The sequence below is a fragment of the Podarcis filfolensis genome, assembly GCF_964270895.1.
Source record: "Podarcis filfolensis genome assembly, chromosome: 10".
NCBI lineage: Eukaryota > Metazoa > Chordata > Lepidosauria > Squamata > Lacertidae > Podarcis > Podarcis filfolensis.
Window position 1 is genome coordinate 52,610,061 of NC_139612.1, and position 23,986 is coordinate 52,634,046.

Below are 23,986 nucleotides of genomic sequence, written 5' to 3' on the forward strand. Positions count from 1 at the left end.
TAAGGCCATCTTGTTCTTTGACTCAAGACATCCACTACATTACCAAGCACAAAGGATGCTTTTACCTCCACTTTCCAGAGACCTGAGGCGGGTGGTGGTAGGAGGGAAACTGAGCCCGAAAGAATGGGAAGTCTAGCAGCTGCCATTAACAATTTTAACAATGCAAAAATGGAGATGAACCAGGGTCTGTAATTTTGCCAGAAAATAGGGACTGTCTTTCTTCAAACAAATAGGAACACGCCTGCTTTGGTGAGGGGAAGGGGCGACTCCAAGGAGCTGGCATTTCAAACACTGAAATGGATTTATCATTATCTTTCAGACAGCTACATGTGGCAGCTTCACCATGAAGGATTTCATGGAGCTGTCATCGCTGCTGTTGCTGCACCTCCCACATCCATTCTGATTACAGACTTGCGAGAGTCAGCTTTTTCAACCTGCTGTCCAAAGCAATGGTTAGTTGCCTCCTCTAATGAGCCTAATTTCATACTGTTCTCATTAATGGGAGAGATCAGCTGCTCTTCTTATCAATACTCATGTCAAGTGAAGGTTCCAGCCTTCTCTCTGACAGAGCTCTATTGGGAGGGTCAATTCACTGCTATCGTGCCAAAAGGCTGTGTGTTTAGCATTTGGCCCAGAGATGGTTCAGAGAAGAGGAGGCTTGCCGTATTTTCTTGTGGAACAGTGGTGACACACAACAGCTGGCCTGAGGATGATGAGTTCGAGAGGAGCTTATACCTTTCCTAGCAAAACATTCAGGAATTCATGGTTTGAGAACGCCAGTTGTGAGAATGTAATTAAAACCAAGCAAATAAATGATTTTTTAATTTTAAAAACCAAGGTTTTATTATTAACATGTGTGAATTATGCGTGTTCTAAACATTGTGGTAATATTTCCCTTCACCCCGGGCCTTCAAGAGGGCTCTATTTGAGCTATAAACAGAGTAGGCATATTAAAATTTTTTAAAGTGGAAGTCCCAGATGCCCTTTGTGTAGCATCAAAAATGTTTCACCTCCAGGTGCATCAGGTTAATTAAACAACTGCCCCATGATCCCCCTTGCCCACAAAGGATTTTGGGAGCACACTCCATTCACACGAGTAGCTGGTTAATGCCAGAATCAGCAGCAGAGCCTGGACCAGCAAACGGTCTTCTAAAATGGCGAGTGCCCCTTGACCTGTTCTGCTCCATGCAATCAGCTCAGTCTAAAGCCTCCGCTGTTGAGCCGGCAGAACGCATAACCCTCTTTCCACTCCCTCTGTCATGTAAGCTGCACACTTGCCAACATGGAGCTGCTCCTAGCATCTCTTCTTCACCTGGCACGGATCCTGCACAGATGTTAATGAGGCATTTTGAACACTGTTACAGACCTGCTAGGCTCGCCAGTATTTAGAACAGCTACCTCATTTTCCCACCCCACATTAAAAAAAAAAAAGATACCACAAATTCAGCCACATGAACTACTCAAGATGATCTCAGCTGATTTTGTGATGCCTGAAAGGAACACAGGAAGATGCTTTATGCTGAGTCGGAAAACATTGGTTCGTTTAGTTCAGACTGACAGTGGCTCTTCGGGGTTTCAGAGTTTTCTAGTCCCATCTGGAAACGCCAAGGATTGAACTTGGGACCTCCGGCATGCAAAGCGTTTGCTCTACCACTGAGCTATGGGTCCTTCCCCCTAAGCATGCATCTACATGACAAGCTCTGGGCAGCCTTTGACAGGCAACGTGGCTCCACACATATTAGACCTGCATTTAGAGACTTCAGCAAGAAGACACATTAGGGACTTGGTTGACAGGGATATTCATTCAAATGGGGCATGAAGAGAAATGAAGTGGAAATAGAAAACATGCACTAATCGAATAATTTGGACCAAAGTGCATTGCATTCTTAATTAGGCTAGCACGCACTAACTCTGCAGCAGCGCATGTACTTCACAGATTTTGGCTCTGTGGCAAAGCCAATTTTCCCACCGCCATTCATAGGGTCAGTGTAATTGGGCATTCTGGTCTCTCCCTGTTTTTATACCTTCTTCCAGAAATGAAGTGTCATAAAAGGAAGGCTCCATATTTATGAAGGTCAGGAAGGTGCAAACAAGGAGCATAAGGAGGAGTGATGAAAAATGTAAATAAATCCAAATATGAGAATCTAGCTATGACTTAATTTACTCTGACCATGAGCTCTTTATTAAAGGGGTGGCCTCTGGCAGAAAGGTCACTCCACCTGTAGTTCCTCCATTATGAAGTACCCTCCTGTCTCCTTTGCTACAAAGATATTCTTCCTGCACAGCTCTCCCCTTGCCTGCTGCCACACATCCTGCTCTAGTGTGCCGGCTATATTTGAGAAAATTACCATATTTATCCGTGTATAAAACAATGCTTTTTGCTAAAAGAAAATTAGGCAAAAAATGGGTGTTGTCTTCTACACGGATAGTGAATGCAGAGGGGGGACATGCCATTAAGGGCAGCAGCAAGCAAGAGATTGACAGCGGCGATTGGGCGGGTGATTGGTGGCTACGGCAAGGCCTGCTGGCAATTGGCTGTGGCTCTGGCAATAGGGCAGGCGATTGGCGGTTGTGGCGAGGCAGGCAGGCAATTGGTGGCTGCAGCAAGTGGGAGGGTGGGCTGTTGGTGGCGGCAAGCGGGCAGACAATTGGCGGCTGCAGCGAGGTGTGCAATCGGCAGTGGCTGTGGCACACAATCAGCAGTGGGAAGCAGGCGGATGAGCGATTGGCAGAAGTGACCTCCCCCACGCTCCAAAAAGCTAAACAACTTAATTTCTTAATTTTGGGAGTAAAAGATAGGGGTCTTCTTATACATGGGGGCGTCTTATACACGGAAAAATGCGGTAATAGACTGGTATTGGTATAACAGCAAAGAAAGCAAGTGTGGTATTTATACGTCCAAAAAGTGTTTGCATTTGTGGGCCTACAGGTCTTCTAAGACTTGGGATTTCTTACCCGTTATATAAAATAGGATGGGGAAACGGTGGCATCCTATATGTTGGCTGGACTTCATATCCCATCAACCAAAGCCAGTGTGGCCAGAGTCATAGATGCTTGGAGCTGGTGTCCAGCAACATGTGGAGGGTTGCAGATATTCCACCATAACTATGGAAGATCAGACTTGAGCCTGCAGGCAATTCTCCTTTTGTGCACATTCAAGGCATGCGCAACCACACACACACACATATCACCTCAAGCCCGGAAGTGGCACAAATGCAGCAAAATGGCATGAAAACAGTGCCTAGCAATCCCACAAGCCTTTGCAAGTGCAATCCCAGGAGCCCTTGCACCGACCATTGAGTCCTGTGGAGAGTTGGGAGATTGAGCAAGGAGCTTTGGAGGGAGCAATGGAGTTTGACAGATCTGGTAAGTGCTGCTGGGTTTTTTAAAGGGGTTTTCAAGGGTTCCCAGAGGTTTAGAGGATGTTTGCAGGCTTTTTCAACAGTGTTCCCAATATATGCGATTCATAGGAGCCAACTCCTAGGGGCCCAGGTCCCTTCAGCCCACAGAATAAAATATTTGAGCCCCCTCCCAAGTTGATGAGCATTGCCATTCAAATGGTGCCCGTGTACCACGTCTTGTGAAAAATTACGCATGGCGGGGCTTACCTGCTGCTGCCACCGCCCACTTTATTCAAGTTGGCATCCCTGACGCAATTTCACTTGAACATGCAGTGCATCGGAACGTAACCCCTGAGTAAAAGGGGAGTTGCATGTATCGCATTATTGTAGCTTTTACTATTCTGCTTATGTTTTGCAAGTTGAGCACATGTTCTAAGGGAGAAGGTTGCAGATGATGGGAAAGAGAGAGACCCCAGAAAGCCACCGCCAGCCAGAACAGACAATGGTGCACATACAGTTTGCCAGTATGCACAAAATGTCTTGCCGCAGCACACAGAGGCAGTTCCAGCACGTTTCCACATAGCAGTCTTCTAATTCTAGTGGGAAGTGGTGCTCAGTCTCCTGTCCCTCAAAGCTAGTGGCAGCAACTTCAGTAAAACTGGGAGCACCCAGCTTAGCAGCACTTCTTGCAATAAAATCCTAATGAAAATAAATTGATACGTATTTACCCATATGCCGTGGAGCATATGGTTAATGCGTTTAGACATCACTAACAAAGTTAAGTCTCAGCTAAATTTGTTGGCTTCCGGATAAAGACTGTTCTCTACAGCAAACCAGAGCTGACAGTAATTTTAACTCCACAGCAGCGTGCTTTCTTTTTTTTGAAAAAGTATCCAATTTTTTAAAAACATGTTCCCGACCTACCTAGCAAGTTTCACAAGTACAGTCAGGGCAATTTGGTGCAGGTGTTTAGTCATCCTTTGGAAATGCATTTACGGTGCACGCTTCATTAACCTCCTGGTGACAAGCGCTGCTGTTGTTTGAGGTTTGGCCATCACAAAAAAATGAATGAAAACTGACAGTACAGAGCCCTCTCTGTGCAATATGCACTAAAGAAGAGGAAGTGAGTAGAGCGGCTCAGGAGCCACGCTTTGGGCACCACCCACCTGGCACACAGCTTTCCGCCCCAACCCTGTTCCCACTGTTCATGCCTTAGTGTATTAACACGGCTGTGGCGATCACACAGGGTCCCCGGACGTTTGATGGTCTACTGACCCTGTGCCACCACTGTGATTGCTTTCTTCGCTGCCACCAACCCATTTCCCTCGGGTACGCACGAAGTCCAGACAGTTGTTAACATTAACTAATAATCAAGTTTATTTATGGCATGAACAAGCTTATGGTTTCAGTTAATTTTTCTTGGCAGTTTCTTAATTGTAGTTCCTTAACTGTCCTATGCGTTCCTAACAACTTCAAACTGATTATTCCAACTATCTATCTGACTCCACCTAACAATTCCTCTCACTCCCTCACCACACAACTCAACCAACCCACAGACTATTCTCCCTCTTCTCCAACTCCCAACTCTCAACTGACTTCCACACAGCTCAACTCTCACTCTAACTCCTCCTATCAGTTTCTCTCTGGCCAATCACATCACACGCATTTAACCCTTTCCTTATGACCCACCTTGGAGGCAAACGCTACATAGGCCATCGGAGATGCTGGAGAAACTTTTGTGCGCTTTGTACGTCCAAGAGGCTTCTTTGATTCTGGAACCTTGCACAACGGGGGCTTCAGAACTGGTGAAGCCTCTGCACAGAGGTAAATGTGTAAATGCATGGAGGCTTCCCCATCGCAGGCAGCCCCACCAGCATATGGTAGGGCTGGGGGGAAGCCAAGGGGACTGCTGCCACTGCCCCCCAACCCGCCTCAACTTCCCTCTTTGACTGAGTAAAGCATGAAGAGGGCTTTGAGAAAGATTACTCTCAAAGTATGGGCTGGAAACAAGATAGCTCAGTTGGTAGAGCATGAGACTCTTACTCTTAGGGTCGTGGGTTAGAGTCCCACATCGGGCAGAAAGATTCCTGCATTGCAGATGGTTGGACTAGATGATCCTCGTGGTCCTTTCCAATTCTATGATGCTATGGTTCTGACACAATTTCATAATCTTAGCTTGAGAATGCATAATGTTGATGTTTCAATTATTAAATCAATATGCTAATGCTTTAATTGCATATATACTCTGTGAATTGCCCAAAGGACCTTGTCAACAAATGTTAGTTATATATAACAATATATAACTAACTATATATATATATACACACTATATATATACACACACAGAGAGAGAGAGAGAGAGAGAGAGAGAGAGCGCTTTTTTGAAATCTGTGTCTCTATAAGAAAATGGATTTGCCTCACAAGTCAGTTGGGAATAAACGTAATTAAGTATGGGTATTTGCACTTTACTTTATGAAATTATACTGCCTGATATACTGTTGCCTGTTTTCCCATTCTCATAATTCCACCCCCGCCTGCAAAGAATTTGGGGTTTGAAAGTGTGAAGCACCCTCATTTTCAAGACAATTAGAAATGGTCTTTTGCAGGGTTGCACCCCTTGTTGAATTTGTTTTCACAAATGGATCTCCACTGTGAAACCAATGGTGGGGCATTCAGATTTCTCTACATATTGCTAAAACGTAGAGATAGCAGATTAACTCTTGAAACACAGTTTCCACACTTGTTTTCCAACCAAGCCAGCCAAGAATATTGTTAGAACGGAGATACATTCTCCTACCCTATGTATCAATTAGAAACAGTATTTTTTATATTATGAATATATATGACAATGAAGCGAGAATGGCTTGCCTAGTGCAGCTGACGGTTCAGACAATTTTGCAAAGGTTTCAGTATGAGCCTTTTGTACAGGCCCTTGTCCAAATGAGGGAACCAATGGGAGAGGATTTGTTGTTTTTAACTGAGCCACGGCTTCCTTTTTTTCAGCCTGTGTAAATACCAGACAAGGGCCATGTTAAGTGTTCTCCCCTCAATTTCCATTCTGTTTGTCTCTCCAAAAGCAACACAACACCACAACGCAAGCCTTTTACTATCTCTGCAAGCCGTAATTAAAACGAGGGCCGCAGACAATATACCTTCAACTCATCATTTGTCTCTTCACAGACCTATTCAGTTTATGGTTTCCAGTTTCTACAGCTCCTGTCTCTCTCAAACTTGGGAGAATCAGAGTTCTAGTTCCAAAATTACACCAGGGTTGATTTCAAGCCACTCCATGCACTTAGCAGTTTGTTTTCCTTTACTTGCTTATCAAAGGGTGGGGGGGTTGGCAGATGCAGGGTGAGGAATGAGTCGCCTTTTCTGTGTCTCACCCACCCACTGCCACTTTGCCGCCTCCACCCTCCCGACGGCTATAAAACAGCTCAACCCGGCCAGACCAAAATCTAAATTGAGACAAAGCTCCCCGGTCTTCCACCCCTCCCTCCAACGCAGCCCCCATTTTCCATTCAGCAGAAGTGGGCCACTCGGAGGCAGCAGCCCAGGAGCTACAAGTAGGCCAGACGAGAATAAACAGCGCAAACAAAGAATATCCTGTCCACTCCGAGAGAGGCTGAAGAAAGAGTGATGTCTCCATTAAAATTCAAGGCAGGGAAGCAGCACGCAGCCTGTCAGCAGCCTAGCTAATAAAATGAAATAAAAAGGCGAGGGGGAGGGGGAAAGTTTGCAGTGGAGAATGAAGGAAAACATAGGGTAAGATGCAGGTGCAGCCACAAAAGCCAGGCACTTCACAGTTTTAAGGTTTTCCTCCTTAAGTGAAAAGGAACAAAGGGCAAATCCAAACAATTCTCATTAAGGTTTGTATTTCCCCTTCCTCCTCTAAGGAGCTCAGGAGGGCCTTCTTGGTAGTGGCACCCTCCCTATGGAAAGCCCTCCCTTCAGATGTCGAGGAGAGAAAGAATTACACAACTTTTAGAAGACATCTGAAGGCAGCACTGTATTGGGAGGTTTTCTGTGTTTGATGTTTTTCTCGATCCATTCCAGTCCGGCTTCCGCGCTGGTCATGGGACCGAGACGGCTCTGGTCGCCCTAACAGATGATCTCCGCAGGCAGCTGGATCGAGGCGGGTCAGGGCTGCTGATTCTTCTAGACCTGTCAGCAGCCTTCGACATGGTCGATCACGAACTCCTAGACCACCGCCTTGCCGACGTGGGGATCCAGGGCACAGTCCTCCAATGGCTGCGCTCGTTTCTCTCTGGTCGGGGACAGAGGGTGGCGCTTGGGGGGGAATTGTCATCGCGCCACTCCTTGGTGTGTGGAGTGCCTCAGGGTGCGATTCTCTCCCCGATGCTTTTTAACATCTTTATGCGCCCCCTCGCCCAGCTTGTTCGGAGTTTTGGGCTGGGTTGCCATCAGTATGCCGATGACACCCAACTCTATCTGTTGATGGATGGCCATCCTGACTCGGCCCCAGACACACTGACCAGATGCCTGGAGGCTGTGGCTGGATGGTTACGTGGGAGCCGGTTGAAGTTAAATCCTTCGAAGACAGAGGTCCTCTGGCTGGGACGGGACGATATGGGATTGAGGGGGCAACTCCCATCTCTTGCGGGGGTGCAGTTAGTGCCAGCACCGTCCGTTAAGAGTTTGGGTGTAATCTTCGATACCTCCCTCTCTATGGAGGCGCAGATTACAGCTATAACAAAGGCGGCATTTTTTCATCTCCGCCAAGCTAAGCAGTTGGCCCCTTATCTCTCTCGCCCTGACCTAGCCACTGTGATCCATGCGACGGTCACCTCCAGACTGGATTATTGTAACTCGCTCTACGTGGGGCTGCCCTTGAGACTGACCCAGAAACTCCAGCGGGTGCAGAATGCCGCGGCGAGACTCCTTATGGGGTCTTCGCTGCGAGACCACATTCATCCGGTGCTATATCAGCTGAACTGGCTCCCGGTGGAGTACAGGATCAGGTTTAAGGTGCTGGTTTTAACCTTTAAAGCCCTATACGGCCTAGGACCCTCGTACCTACGGGACCGCCTCTCCTGGTATGCCCCACGAAGAAACCTACGGTCTGCAAATAAAAACATCCTGAAGGTCCCAGGCCTCAGAGAGGTTAGGCTGGCCTCAACTAGAGCCAGGGCCTTCTCGGCTGCGGCTCCAATCTGGTGGAACGCTCTGTCACAAGAGACTAGGGCCCTGCGGGACCTGACATCTTTCCGCAGGGCCTGCAAGACAGAGTTGTTCCACCAGGCCTTTGGTCAGGGCGCAGCCTGACTCCCTCCTCTGGCAACCTGCACATAGTTTTGCTTAATGGTTGCCATCAACTTGATTTTAATTAATTTTTATAATGAAATATTTTTAGAATGTTGGTTTATTTGACTGTTTGATTATTTGATTGTTGTTAGCCGCCCTGAGCCCGGCTTCGGCTGGGGAGGGCGGGATATAAATAAAATTTATTATTATTATTATTATTATTATTTAATTATGTTTTTAGATCTGCTGTAAGCCACCCAGAGTGGCTGGGAAAAATAATAATAATATTTATTATTATTATTATTATTATTATTATTATTGATACACATGCCCTTCCTGCTCCGAAAAACACAACAGCCCTGTGAGGCAGGTTGAACTGCTTACCTCGTGAGCTTCAAGACAAATGGAACCTAAGCCTCCCCAGTTTAAATTCAATATCTCATCCACTCAGCTACAGGAACATAGGAGACTTATACAATGGATGCATACAGATTGCTGCTAATGCCATCACCTTCAAGCACCAGTGATGGAAGTGCACTGGAGGTGGAATAATTAGTAATGTGTACACATTACTTAGGACGCGGGTGGCGCTGTGGTCTAAACCACTGAGCCTCTTGGGCTTGCTGATCAGAAGTCGGCAGTTCAAATCCCAGCGACAGGCTGAGCTCCCGTTGCTCGGTCCCTGCTCCTGCCAACCCAGCAGTTCGAAAGCACGTCAAAAAAGTGCAAGTAGATAAATAGGTATTGCTCTGGTGTGAAGGTAAATGACGTTTTGGTGCGCTGCTCTGGTTTTGGTGTTCCATTGCACCAGAAGCGGCTTAGCCATGCTGGCCACAACCTGGAAAAACTGTCTGCGGACAAACGCTGGCTCCCTCGGCCTGTAAAGCGAGATGAGCGCCGCAACCCCAGAGTCGTCTGCGACTGGGCTTAAATGTCAGAGGTCCTTTACCTTTACCTTTTACACATTACTTGAGGCTAAGATCCACAAGTAGTAATGATGACCTGTGTGGGATTGTAGAAATTGGGCTTCTTACCACTGAAAGCCCTGTCCAGAGGGAACCAATTTGGTTTGGAACACTGGGAACATACAGCTTGAAGACTCTTCCATCTTTGTGCAACTGTAGTCGAGATTAGTTAGAATCTCCAAAACAAACTAATTTCTGGGATTTTTATGGTTTTCACCAGATTTTGCTTCAACAAACAAGGTCACTGTGAACTTAAAAACATGGAACCCCTCCCGCTCATGGATTTACGTTGCATTTAACTGTGAAATGCAAAAAGAAAAATGGCAGGAAGCCGGTAGAAACAGAAATCCAGAAAGAGGCACCGGATCCAGAGAGTGTGTCTTACCTCTCGAAAGTACAAAAGGTTTCCGATGAAAGGCAAAGGTGGAGGGTGGCGGATGCCCACTTTCTCCAGCTTGGAGAAGCCGGAGGTGGAATACCTGCAAAACAAGGAAAGTAATGAGGTTTGCACCAAGCCTTACTTTAAGATTTAATGGATGAAAAGTCTCATGACTAAAAGGAAGAGAGCCCTAGAACCTAAGGAGCATAGCCGGAGCGTAAAATCTCCTTCCCCTGGATGTTTGCAATATGAGACTGGACAGGCAACCCGCAGGGACATTACTGGATTCTGATTCCCAGTCATGGAATATCAAGAAAAGGCGGCTGGTGACCAAATACAGGCAAGGCACTCAGGTTGCAGATGCACCTGATAAAATCAGATTCCCACGCCTCCAGCAATCTTAGAGACCACTCAGACCCTGTTTGTGGCTTTGATTAATGATTTACACATAGCGATCAATTGGGAGGGGAGGATAGGATTATTGATTCTATTATATCATTCCATTGCCTTTGATTGTGTTCATGAGCTGTCTGCAACTTAACTGCAGGATCTGGTAATTATTAAGAGAACTGCTCTGCAAAGGGTCAGCCTATTGCTAGCTGGGAGATATCAGGAGGCAATGATGGGCTTCTGTCCTGTCCCCTATAGGCACGGAATCCAGAACCATCATTTTACAGATTATACTTAGACATCATGAGTTCAGAAAATCAAAATAGTTAGAAAATATTCTCCTATTTTACAACAAGAATACCCCCTTTCCTCCCTTATAGTTTCCAATTAGCAGAAAGTTTACCTTTACATTAGCCACAATTATTTCAGATTTATAGGCCTAGTGGACACCTAAACTGAAACCATAATTTTTTGCTTCAAGAAAACCAATAGCCACCAGACAGCAATGATGATTTGGCAATTCGTAGGCGAGATCTCATGCCAAAACCTTCAGAAATAAGGATATACAGTTTCTGACACACGTACATACTACAGATACCAATACTTCTTTTCAGGAGGTCAGAGATAAGGAGGTCAACATTCATGAAGTCTTCCTTCTTCTAAACTAACCTATTTTGTGTGTGTTTTAATTAATGTATTGTCAACTACTGGAGCCCTTGTGACAGGAGATGTTAAAAATGTAGGTATTATTTATTCATTTTATATTGCGCCAGAAATGTACTAGGTGCTAAATAATAAAGTCCAAAAATAGATTTTCGCACATCTTCCAGTCTTTGACAGAGGAAAACAGGTACAGTACACTTGCTGTATATATTAAGTGAAACAGTGAAGCAATAAGCAGTGTGGTGGGTGAGCAAAGTAAAAGGAGCTGGTGACAACCCCCCACCCAGGAATTTGCAGACTGTTAACATCTAACTACACCTTACTTGCACAATGCAGAAACCACATCTGAAGTTAAGACTTCTAAACTTCTGCTTATTTTTACTGAAACAGATCTTATTCTTCAAATATTTAAAGGAACTTTGGGAATGTTAAAAACGTTGTGTGCACTAGAAAAGTCGGAGGCTTCTGTTCTCAAGTATTATACAGTCTTGTGCCAGGCAAATCAGTACGATTTCTTATTTATTTTGAAACTGCCCTTTCATTATCGTATTCCAGAGCAGTTTACAGAACATAATAAAACAACAATATATCAAAAACAACAAATGCAAGCAAAGCCACAGTAGAAGAAGTTATCATTTCACTAAAAGCTCGTTATTAAGATCAGCAAATGCTTGGTTAAACGCGTAAGTATTTAACAGATGCCGAAACACAATGGATGCTGGTGCTTGCTGTACAGAAGAAATCTGCCATATTAGAAACAAGGGCCACATTCATGTTATACATTTAAAGCACCATGATACCACTTTAAACAATAATGGTGGCTTCCCCCAAATAATTCTGGGAGCTGCAGTTTCTTAAGGGTGCTGTTAGGAGACCCCTATTCCCTCTGTAGAGATACAATTTCTGGAGTTACCTGGGAAGAAGTATCGACTGTTAAACCACCCTGAGAACTGTAGCTGATAGAAATAGGGCTCTCCTAACAACTTTCATCACCCTTAATAAACTTCAGCTCCCACGATTCTTTGGGGGAAGCCAAGAATGTTCAAAGTGGGCATCATAGTACTTTAAAGGTACGGTGTGAATATGGCCAAATCATAACCAGTACAGAAAGAGCTTAAGCAGATGTTATGAGAGATACACAGACGCTGCTGTAATGTGTCTCTCAGCCCCTTCTTCCGCATAACATTTAGGTCACTGTGCCTCCACTGGCGACACGATGCCATTCTGCCATACATTGTCTTGCCCTGTGGTTGACACCCAGTGAGATGAAGCGCGTGCAGGGTGATGTTGCCTTTGCTTTTTGTCACATGTGCTATTTGTTTGAACCGGACATAATGAGGAAGAAGTAGGGAAACAGAGATGAAGTAACACCAATGAGTTAAGGCCACAGTACAGCTCTTGCACAGCCATTGTAGGCTATGCAAATATAAAGTTTAAGTGACTGACTAGGAATCTATGGTAAAACCAGCCAGATAGCCTCTACCTCCCAGAATCCCAGTTTAATAGCTAAAACGTTTAAATGTTCATTTTCCACCCTTACAATTTTTGGGTGTGTAATTTGTTTTGCTACGCATGCCTTTGCTTTAGTAAGGAACAGATGAAAGTTGTTATGTATTGAGAGAGGTGGTGCGATGATTTTTTTCTTTTTTTTAAGCTTAAAATGCAATTTCACCAAGCAGTATAAAATTTCATAACATTTTTTCATCATGTAATTACATGCCTTAATTATGTAATTTGACATCTTAATTGCATAATTAAAAGGACATGATGTTTCAGCTTAATTAGACATCCTAATTATTATGCAAGTTCATATGCGCACATTGCGATCCCCTTTGCAAATGCAGATAGACAGATCTTCAGCCATTTTCCTAGATGTCAATCGGATGAATACATTCTGAACTGAATATATAAAGATGCACATATAAATGGAAGGAAGCACCTGTCCCATAGTAGTATTAGTATTATTTACATCATAATGATTAGAGCGAGCTGCACTCTTCCATCCCTTACACACGGCAGTGGCATCACTTGGCAAAGGCATATCCCACTTCAACACACCTGGATAAGGAACAGGTTGTGATCTCAGCGCAGTCCCAACAGCAAATATTAAACTGCTCAAGGAGCCATATTAAGATATTATTTGTACGTTCTTCTCTTGCTCGCACACATACGCTCAGGGACACATGCAGACTCACTCATGCACTTGCAAGTCGGCATGCGTGCATGCAACCCTGCTTTTATATATACACATGTATACTATGCTTCTTTAACTCCTTTAAAAACTTTATCAGCCTCCTTTCCTGCACTGAAGGTTCCTCTCATTGCTCACAGCCAAAGGCCTTTGCAAAAATTCAAGCCTAATTCTAGTTTCTTCCCCACCCTCCTGCCCACTGAGTTCTACAAGGGCAACACTGAAATTGAGGAAGAGGGAGCTGACAGGCATTGCCTCCCATTGAACTGAAGGCAAGCAGAAAGGCAAGCTGGCAAGGACTGGCTGTGTACAGGCTATGGTTGATAGAGCAATGCCTCCTTCACTCTGATGAACCAGACTGTATTGATACATATAACACCAGCATAAACTTCCCTACACATCTGTTCACGCTATTCCCCTCTTGCACAGGAACTACTCATTTAAAATATCTTAAAGCTTTTTGAAAAACCATTGTTCTCTATGTTTGCAACATCGCGGTAGCGGACCTCCATTTCCCCAATAGTTCCCGGATTAGCCTTACTCCGTATCCTCTCAAATATCAACATCGCTATGACCCATAGTACCCCCAAGCAAGACTCTCCTCTCCTTGGAAAAGCATTACTTTGAATGAAACGGCTCCAGCCCTGTTCCCTCTCATACTAAACAACTGATAGAACAAGGCATGTGAACCCCTTATCTAAAACATGATGGAGAATGTCTATTGCTTTCAGTTTCCTCATTTTTGGAGCACAGAGCTCAGTATGCTTTACATCAACCTGACAGTGAAAGAATGCTGATAGCCTAGTCCTCCATCACTCCCGCCATTAATCTGTTTTCCACGCTGCTTTTGAAAGATGTGGTGCATTTCCAGGAAGGACACCAGGGCCTGAAGATCAGAGAATCTGCTGGAATTTAAAAACCATCCAATCCGACCCCTCCACATGCTTCAACTGTCCCTATATTTGGGGTTTTTTAAAAACCGTTGGTAGTGTGTGCAGTGCACACTGGCACTGCCATTCTTGCCATGACTGCCCCCGAGTCTCTACAAGTTCAACATCTAAGCAATGGGCAGCTGCTTCTTGACTCTAGTGTACAGGCGTGCATGTGCACAAACAAAAAGGCACGACACGCCTCCTCCAGGTGTGGTGGTAATGCAAGGAGGATGGAGCGAAGCTGTGCCTCCTGACTCCACAGCATGGTGCAGTCCTGTCCCCAACATCTGTCACATTAGATATTGCTGACCCTTTCAATGCCGACAGGGGCACAATGTTGGGGGAGGGGCAGGGTCAAGGGGGAAAGCACTTATTTCTAAAACACCTTTAAACAAAACTGTTATGTAGTGAAGTTTCACCCTGGGCCGGCAGGGGGATACTGTAGATAGTTTTCACTCAGGTCCACGTCAGTTATTTTAGGCGGGAAACCCTGGGTTGTTGTTGCTACAATGTTGACAGCCGGCTGCCTATAAAAGCAGGCCGGCTGAGCTGTTTGCTGTTCAGTTCTGTCCAGCTTACAAGTAAAGAGCTGCTCTGGAGAAATCGCTGTGTCGTCTGCTATGTTCGCCCACAACTTAACACTGGCGACAAGGATGGGATCGATGGACATCAGAGCACAGCCAGATGCAGCCACCTCTGAGCAGAGCTGAATCACTGAGCGAAATCACTGAACAGAACCAATTCAGAGCTGACTGTTCTGGCTAGAGCACGGTGTTCCATCCATCGCCCTTCACGCCGGCATCGGAATCATGGCTTCACTTGTGCCTCTACCGCCGTTTGCGCCAGCCTCTGAATCATGGGGCTCCTAACTCGCTCGGTTCGACTGCTACCTCCAAGCCAACGAGCTGACGCAAGTATCACAGAAGCGTAAGCGGGGCCTATTCCTCAGCCTCTGTGGGCCTGAGGTGTTTGAGACGGCCCGAGCATTGGTTGCACCTGAAGCAGTCCAGGCAACACCGTGGGACACGATCCAAGAGAAGCTCCGCAACCAGTACGCACCAAAGCCGTCCAAGATTGCTGCCCGCCATGCGTTCTACCACCGGAACCAGGCAGAGGGGGAGTCAATCAACAACTACACCACCGCCCTGCGACAGGCTGCAATGCACTGTGAGTTCCGAGACTTAGACGATGCCCTGATGGATCGAATCATCTGCGGGGTCCGGGACATCCATCTGCAACGGCGTCTCCTCGCCAAGCCAGACCTCACGCTACAGAAAGCCATTGAGGAGGCTGTGGCCTCAGAAGCTGCTGAACGCTCCGCCCAGGAGATCCGCAAGTCCAGCAGCCCGCGTCTTGCTAGGAAGCCAGTTCCAGTGCATCATGAAGAGGCCAGTAGTGATAAGGCATCCTCCAGTGAAAACTATCTACAGTATCCCCCTGCTGGCCCAGGGTGAGAACTTCACTACATAACAAAAACAGTAACCATTCTCGTCTTGAATTGTGGTGCCCAGAATTGTACTCCAGGTGTGGTCTGGCCAAGAGAGAATATAGAGGCACCATGACTTCCCTTGATCTGGACACTATACTTCTGTTGATGCAGCCTAGAATAGCATTAGCTTTTTTTGCTGCTGCTGCTGCTGCATCACACTTTTGACTCGTGTTAAGTTTATGGTTTACTAAGACCCCTAGATCCTTTTCACATATGCTACCGGCAAGCCAGTTGTCCCCTGTCTTATATTTGTGCAGCTTTTGTCCCTATTGAAATTCATTTTGTTAGCGTGGGCCCAGTCCTCCAATCTGTTACGGTCATTTTGAATCCCGATTCTATCTTCTGAGACATTAGCTACGCCTCCTAGATAAAAGTTATGATAACAGGCAGAAATATATTATCCAAAGAGCTTTTGACAGTGGCATAGCTGTAAGAAAAAATTATTGATTAGTTACAATCCTATGCACACTTTTCTATGAACAGAACACCACAGAACTTAATTCTGTGTATATGCGCACAGGGTCAAACCACTAGATTAAAATCTTGTCCAATATTTCTTCTGCTATATTGAGAAAGTTTAGAGATCTTAGATTTTAAACTCCTGTTTCACGGTATAAGATTCCACTTTTGACTTACTATGTTTCATAATAGTACCATTATCTGGGTCCGCATGCCAGAGGGAAGAGCAATTTTGGATAATATAGGACAGGATGCACTTCATAAATAGCTAAACAGGAAATTGTTAATGGTTTTGTGGTTATAATTATTTGGGTGGGGGTTATACACTGGAGGCTGTAAATAAAATGGTGTTTATTGAAACATGATTTGAGAAGTTGCTTTGACCAGTTGTAAACCAATTCTGTTCTTTGCTATTCATACAAATTCATCACAGGGCCTATTTAAAGTAAAGGATTTGAAACAGCATCTGAAGCCCTATCAGAGTGAATGACTTCACTATCGCCTCATGTATGGGGAGAGAGACGTTTATTTTTATTTTTAATGATTCCAAGCAGGAAAAATGAAGACACACATCAGAATGTTACCCTTTCCCCACTATCCGAAACCTTTCCTCATAATGGAAAACAGGAATTTTCACTGAGGAGGGAAACATCCAAGATAGTGTTCACTGAAGCGCTTTCCTCCTAAAGAGCCAATAAAAAGAGGTTTTTCATTTTCAGTTGTGGCTGCTGGCATATTGGCAAGTGCAAGGCTGAGCCATCTCTCACTTATGCACACCTGGTTTATGAAAGAGAACAACAAACAGGAGAGATGACTCAGTAGCACTTATGAAACACACACATTCGTCATCTGAAGTTGCTGTTGTTCCCATTGTTTTCTTAGCGGGCTGCAGCTGGCGATGATAAACCAGGACAAAAGGGTAATTGGCTATAGCTCTGTTAGATTACCAGTGTTGGGAGATAAAATATATTCTGGCAGGCCACTGAACTGGCAAAGGATAATGGGCAGTTGCAATGTCAAGATTTCCTACTCTTAACAGCCACTGTTGATTATATTTATAACTTGTCCCTCCCTTAGGGGACGAAGAGGGGGTGTCCGGCCCAGGTATGCATCAGTTACAGATGACCCTATATAAGACTCCCTGCAGGCACAAAACTAGCCCACCAGGAATATCCAAAGTGGTACCCCCTAGCTGCAGCCAGGATATTATTTAATTTAGTTATATTTACATACTTTATATCCCAAGTGGACCTGCTGCAAAAAGAGCTTTTAAGCTCTCCACCATGCCTAGATTTATCTCATGCATTTGAATCAGCCTGTCTTCAATTGTTTATGGCTGAAATTGTGCTAGTTAAATGTGCGTAAGACACAATCATGCTGTATTACATTTCATGTGATATGTAAACATTCCCTGCTGTCTGAGGTCTGTTACTCCAGTTACATCTTACAGTGGGTTTATGACCATATAAATAAATCTGCTCTGACCAACCAAAATATGAATAAGTAACCAGTGCTCAGGGCGGCATGAGTGCCACCCAGCAAAAGACCACTGGTTAATTTATAAAACTAGGGAAGGAGGTAATGGCACCATAGATGACCTGAAATCCATATTCTTTAGCGCCAACCTATGCGTGTGGGTTGTGGAGTAGTAACTTTGCAGGCTATGCTCAAGCTCTGTGAATCTGAAGAACAGTCACAACATATAACGCAACAGGCTGCTTAACATAAAACAGTGCAGAAGCTTCACCCTGTAGATGAAGCAGTTGCAGCTAATCTTCAGAGAAGATTTGAACGGTCTATATTTATCCAGGGTTAAGAACAAAACCCTTCAGGCTAACAAGTCAGCAGTACAGCTACTACCTCTTAAATCTTTCAGATCCACAGGACAGCTTAAACAAGCACCTGGTTATGTAGTGCTGACTTGATGCTTTCATGCTCGGATTAAAAGTAGCCCCTCCCGACATTTGAGAAGCTCCAGGTTTTTCAGGTGAGAATTACAGGTGCATGGAGGGGAATCTCAGCAGGTAACCAGTGTTACTTCTTTCTTCACTCCCCTTTTACATTCTTGTGCCCCTAGAACAATGTCCATTCTTCAAGTTTAAATGCCACGTACATTTAAATTACTTCAAAGCTGTCCCAGCACCCTTTGTTCAGTTTTCTTTTTATAACAATCCTTGCAATCTTGAATAATAAACAGAAATTCCTCAGTGTTCAGTTCTATGGTCAGATTAATAGAGGTGGATGCTGTGGTCAGTTAGGGTCCTTTGCTGTTATGTAATTAATCAAATGCTCCTTTTTCTGGAAAGTAGGTATACAGAGAGCCAACTTTCAGGCTTCCTTAAAAACTCCCCAGAGCTCATAACATTTTGGGGGTCTATAAACAGGGGTCAGGATTCAAGGTCTGCATTAACAAAGGGCAAAATGAGTCTTTACCAGGCGTGTCCTCATTTAAGCAAGACTAGTTTTAGTCTCGCTTTAAATGTACTTTTTGTGGTTTTGAATTGTTTTTAATTAGCTCATGTGCAAATCACAATGAGATTGTAGCTTAGAAGGCAATTGATAAATTCATTGTAAAAACAACTATAACAACGAAATATAGAGTGGCTGTGTATCCTATTTTATGGACAGTCATCTTTTGAAAGCGTCCTCTGTCTGAAGGGCTGTCCAATCCAAGCCTGGTTTAAAGATAAAGAACGGGCCGTGAAACCACAAAACAGGCACACAAGTCATTGGTTACTGTCTTTCAATGCTATGGTGAGCTGTACTGTATTTCTCAGTTTGCATCAAAACATAAATCTGCAGATGACTGTCCTCTTTTCGCCCTTTTTGATGATACATTTCCCCTCTCTTTTCAGCAAAATGCTGCAAGGGTAATGCAGGAGGGTATAGACTTTAGGGGAATGTTCAAATGTACTCCCTAGTGCTATGAGCTCTTTCCAAAGGGAGGCAGCTCCAGTCACTATAATTCTGATATATGCTACACTTTTGCTATAGTATTTGGATATTTTGTGCTCAATTAATTGCTTTCGGCTTTCAGTTACAATCTTTGGGCTTTCTTCGGGAAGGAAAAACAAGATGCAAGCAATCAACGAAATGAAGTTATCCTCTAGAGTGCTATCAATCGGTTATTTCTTCCAGGGAACTTTGGGAAATTTAGCTCTGTGAGGGAAATAGGGGTCTCCTAAGAATTCGGCACCCTTAAGTGCCCAGGATTCTTTGGGGGAAGCCATGACTATTCAAAGTGGTATAATAGTGCTTTAAAGTATGGTGCTGATGGTTCTAAGTAAGGAATCAAAAGGAAGAATGAACACACAGCTAAACTTTTCATGCACCAAGTACCAGAAGGAAAGCAACAACTTTGTACTTGAGGGAGACAGAAACTTGCTGGTGTTCAGAAATCACTCTCTTCCTTACTGCTGGTTCAATATTTTTCTCCTTTACACAGTTTGAACTTGTTCTTGGCCTCCACGAGGAGCACAAACACAAGACTTCCATATGAATGAGGCCTTTTATGTAACTCACAGGTGCCGCTGTGTATAACAGTACATGTGTAATAAATATGGCACAGATCCAGCACTCCAGGCACAGCCAATCCGTCTTGAAAAGTGACCACCAGGAAAAGTCCAAGGAGGCTATTTTTAAAACCATGAACGCTAACATAACTAATGAGTTTTAGCTGGAAATAAAAAATAAACATATTTGCCAAAGATAAAAAAGTAAAATCGCAGCATTAAAACGAACAATTCAAAATACAACACACAACACACAGAGAACGAAAGCAGGTAGTGTTATCTCAAAACATTTCTGGATGTTTTCAGCACAAAGTTTGCAGAGCTAAACTTTGACTGTAGAGGCAAGACCTGTTGCACAAACAGATTTTTTACAAGCTACTACAAGTGACAAAACAGGGATGGAGAGAAAAGAGGAGGGGAGGCCAAACATTTGTAGTTCAAAACACATTTTAAAGCCTGTTCAAAAGAGCAGTTGGGAAGAAGATAGGAAGAGCTCCCTGCTGGATCAAACCTAGGGGTTCCCTACATACTTGCTATGAAGCCCATTGATTTATCTTTAATTCCATGTACTTGTGACAGTTTAAACAAATAATCTTGTAGTACCTTAAAAAAATTATTACGGCATAAGTGTTTGTGATGTTGTGCTCAGGGAGAGTGCTGCTGTACTCAGGTTCTGTTTGTGACCTTCACATGGGCATCTTGTTGGCCACTGTGAAAACAGGATGCTGGCCAAGGTGCTAGACTCCAGCCGATGAAAGCTTATGCCAAAAAAGCAGGGTGATTATTAGACTTTAAGGGTGCTACACAATTCTTTGTTTGATGTACCAGGCAAACTCGCTATCCTTCTGGAACTTTTCACTATGGGCAGTTAGACAGTGTTCCCAATCCTGCCCCATATTAATTATATTTGAGTCAAACTCCAGCCTTTTATCCCAAAAGGTTTCCTTGTAGCTTATGCAACAGCAAGAATTGCTGACCCTCAGAGCAATATGCACACACCCTACTTTTCTGAAGGAGTCGGTGCTCTGGATACAGCTCCTGACTGAAATGAGGCAAGCCAAGAACACAAACTCATTCGGAAATGCGACAAGCAGTTTCTGCTGGAGGTAGGTTTGCTTTATTATCAATTTATTCCCTGGACCTTTAACAGCAGCTTAGCTTAGCAGCTCAGAATGCTGTGAAATGCTTCGTGAGAGGATTCCTCCTCCCTAAGAAAATCTTTAATAAAAATACAAAAACAAACAAAAAAAAGACACAGGAAGAGGCCATGCTTTTAGTTTTTGGCCAAACAGTAACTCTCTTCTGATGGGATAGATTTGAGCATTTAGCCCTCCCCAATACAGAAACACAAAAGAACTGCTCATGTCTTGTGGAATGGAGTCATGCCCAGAACAGTTAATCGTACAGAGAGGCAGCAAGCAGCCCCCTTCATAGATGACACTCTGGGCTCACACGGCCTTTCTGTTCATTTGTTGTTGTTTTCTCCCCCATGGCATACCCAGTGAAGCTGATTGGCAGCCATTTTAGGACAGACCCAAATAGCAGCATGCAATTCAGTCATTGCCACAGTACAGTGGTACCTCGGGTTAAGTACTTAATTCGTTCTGGAGGTCCGTTCTTAACCTGAAACTGTTCTTAACCTGAAGCACCACTTTAGCGGGGCCTCCCGCTGCTGCCACGCCGCCGCTGCACGATTTCTGTTCTCATCCTGAAGCAAAGTTCTTAACCTGAGGTACTATTTCTGGGTTAGCGGAGTCTGTAACCTGAAGCATATGTAACCTGAAGCGTATGTAACCCGAGGTACCACTGTATGCAATAGCCAGTGGCTTTAAGACTGTAATCCACAAACTGCGTGCCACAGGAGATCTCAACAAGTCCAGCGTGCTGCTTCCTTCTATGGCTAAGCAAGCTGCCTTGTCTGCCCCACCAGGAACTAGCATTCAGGGCATGCTGCCTCTGAATGGGAAGCTCCACGTGGACATAATGATGAATCTAGCTACTGGCTAACTAGTTGTGATGGAAACATGAAATATCAATGTCCAGAGGCAGCTGTATCACAGAATACCTAGCGCTGAGGAGCCACAGCAGGAGCAGGCTATTGCTTTTCCAACCCTGCTTATGGGCTTACTGAAAGTGTTTGTTTGGCAATGGAGGTAAACATGATGTTGGACCAGATGAACCAATGCTCTGAACCAGCTGGGCTTTTCTTACGCTCAGGTCACATACGGCACGCAACTTGGGAATTACCAGTTTGCGGCATATTCTCGCAAACAGGTACTTGAGATAAAGGATAGAAAGTGCTGTCAACATACGGCTTAGTGGCTGCTTAAAAGCATCTGGAATAGTGGCAGATGGGGATTGCATGCTCTACCAAGGCAATAAGCCAAACCTCAGTTTTTCCAGGTGGTTATAAGAAGCTGGTAGGGTTGCCAACACAACCAAAATTCCGTAATCCTGGGTCTGGCTAATTTCCAGAACAGGAGGCTTTAAAGCCAAAGCTAAGCTTATTTGTTGTGTCAAAGTGAGAATTTCCACCAGGTGCAGTTCCTTCTGTCACCGTGCCATGGAAGGGAAGAAGATGCACCCTTTGATGCAATTCTTTTAAAGGAAAATTTCAGAAAGTGCTCATCTGGTTCTCATTCTCCACCCTTCCAACATGTATTTGTAAATCTCTGGAACATTTCATTTTCTTTTCTGCCTTTTCCCAACATACAACCCTATCAGCTTATGCCAGTGTTTGGGTCTACCTCCGGATGCTCAGAGGCAAATAGTTTCTTGAGTGAAAAGAGCAGGTCTCATATCCAGCAGTCTGGGCTATGCTGCAATGTACGGCATTTGCCCAACAATTCCTAGGCTGTAAAGGAATGTGCAAATGAGCACTTTTTAAGAAAAAAAGAATGAAGAAGAACAGGACATTTGGCCAGTATTTTGCTTCTTGGAATCTGATCCTGTAAATAAGCAGTTAAGAAGGAAAAAGTGGCCTCAATACTACCATCTGCAGAGGGTGCAGAGGTGAGGGGCGGGGCAGAGGATTTGCAGCGATCAAGGGAATGGGCCATTGTTATGTACTGAAGTTCTCACCCTGGGCCAGCAGGGGAATACTGTAGATAGTTTTCACTCAGGTCCACATATGCAAATAAGGGATTGAAAGTGATGTTCCGTGATTGGATAGTTACGGAAAATAGTTACTGTTGCGTTCTAGTGGAGGTCTATATAAGCAGGCTGGCTGAACCCTTCAGTTCAGTTCTGTTCTGGCGTGTGAATAAACAAGAGCTGTTTGAAGAATCGCTGTGTCGTCTGTTATGTTCACCCACAACTTAACAGCCATCATTGAAAGACATCTACCAGTGGTCTGTAGCATGTCTTCACATCCAGCTACTGCTGCAAACAGCATACATATATTCAGGGCAGGTTCCAAATAGCTATTCTGGTTGATATGACAAGTTTTAACTATTTCCCCAAAAAAGCAAAAGCAAAACTGAAAAAAAGTTTAGAAGATCATAATTAGGTGGGAAAGTGGAAGAATGCAGTAAGTCTTTGGTAGTTTAAATTGTTCTTTTAAGATTTATTCATACTGATGTGCCATTTATAGCACATCTCATCTCAAGATGAATGCATGATCATAAAAAAATATGAAGATTAAAATCAGATAGAGGAATCAGAAAAAACACAGCATTTAAGGTAAAGGAAATGTAAGATATAGAGGACCATAAACATAAAACACAACACAGATTCAAAAGTGTGCACACCTAAAATGCGTAATCTCCTGAAATTTAAAGTATGCATATGACAAACTACTATTTGAAAATGCATGTTCCTTACACACCCACTCATCCTACAGGCCATGGCAAATTAGGATGGCCATGTATCCCTTTTTTATCCACAGGACAGGCCTGTTCAGTCCGTTTTAAAGATAAAGAACCCTAAGACAAGCAAGCAATTTGTATCTGGACAGCAGACTGAAGATACCCATAGGTCACCTGGTAACAATCTTCCATGATACATATGAGATGTCAATGGCCTCCTTTTTGGTGATCCAGTAGAGGTCACCCACGGCCAAGTAAGGGTAGTTTTACCAATGCTACTTTGCCAGAATAAAGTTGTTTGCAAAGGAGAACTCAGAGCAGGAGGTGACAGAAGCATGTGTATTATTCTTTAATCCACTAGGTAAGCCACTGCTTATTCCTGCCTGGCAAAAGAAGCCCCACATTGCAGCATGGCCAAGTAACAAAACATTGATTGCTCTATTGTTTGGGGCATGTAAACATGTTTCACAAAAGGTGATAGAATCAGTGGAATGCACCAGTGCACATATTTTGATGAGGAGGATATTGCGCTCCAGGACAAAAACTCAAACTATGGTCCTTCTAAGATTTCCTTTTATTTATTCCAGAGCTGGG

The 23,986-nt window shown here is 44.2% G+C and overlaps 1 protein-coding gene across 3 annotated transcripts in view; it reads right to left on the bottom strand.

The window, feature by feature from the left end:
• TBXAS1 (thromboxane A synthase 1) overlaps window positions 1-23,986 on the bottom strand; it is a 207,316-nt gene that overhangs the window by 156,354 nt on the left and 26,976 nt on the right. For all 3 annotated transcript variants that reach the window (XM_083574202.1, XM_083574203.1, XM_083574204.1), the window contains exon 3: window positions 9,957-10,050. In XM_083574202.1, the coding sequence (XP_083430328.1) occupies window positions 9,957-10,050 (94 nt within the window). The remainder of the gene's footprint in view (window positions 1-9,956; window positions 10,051-23,986) is intronic.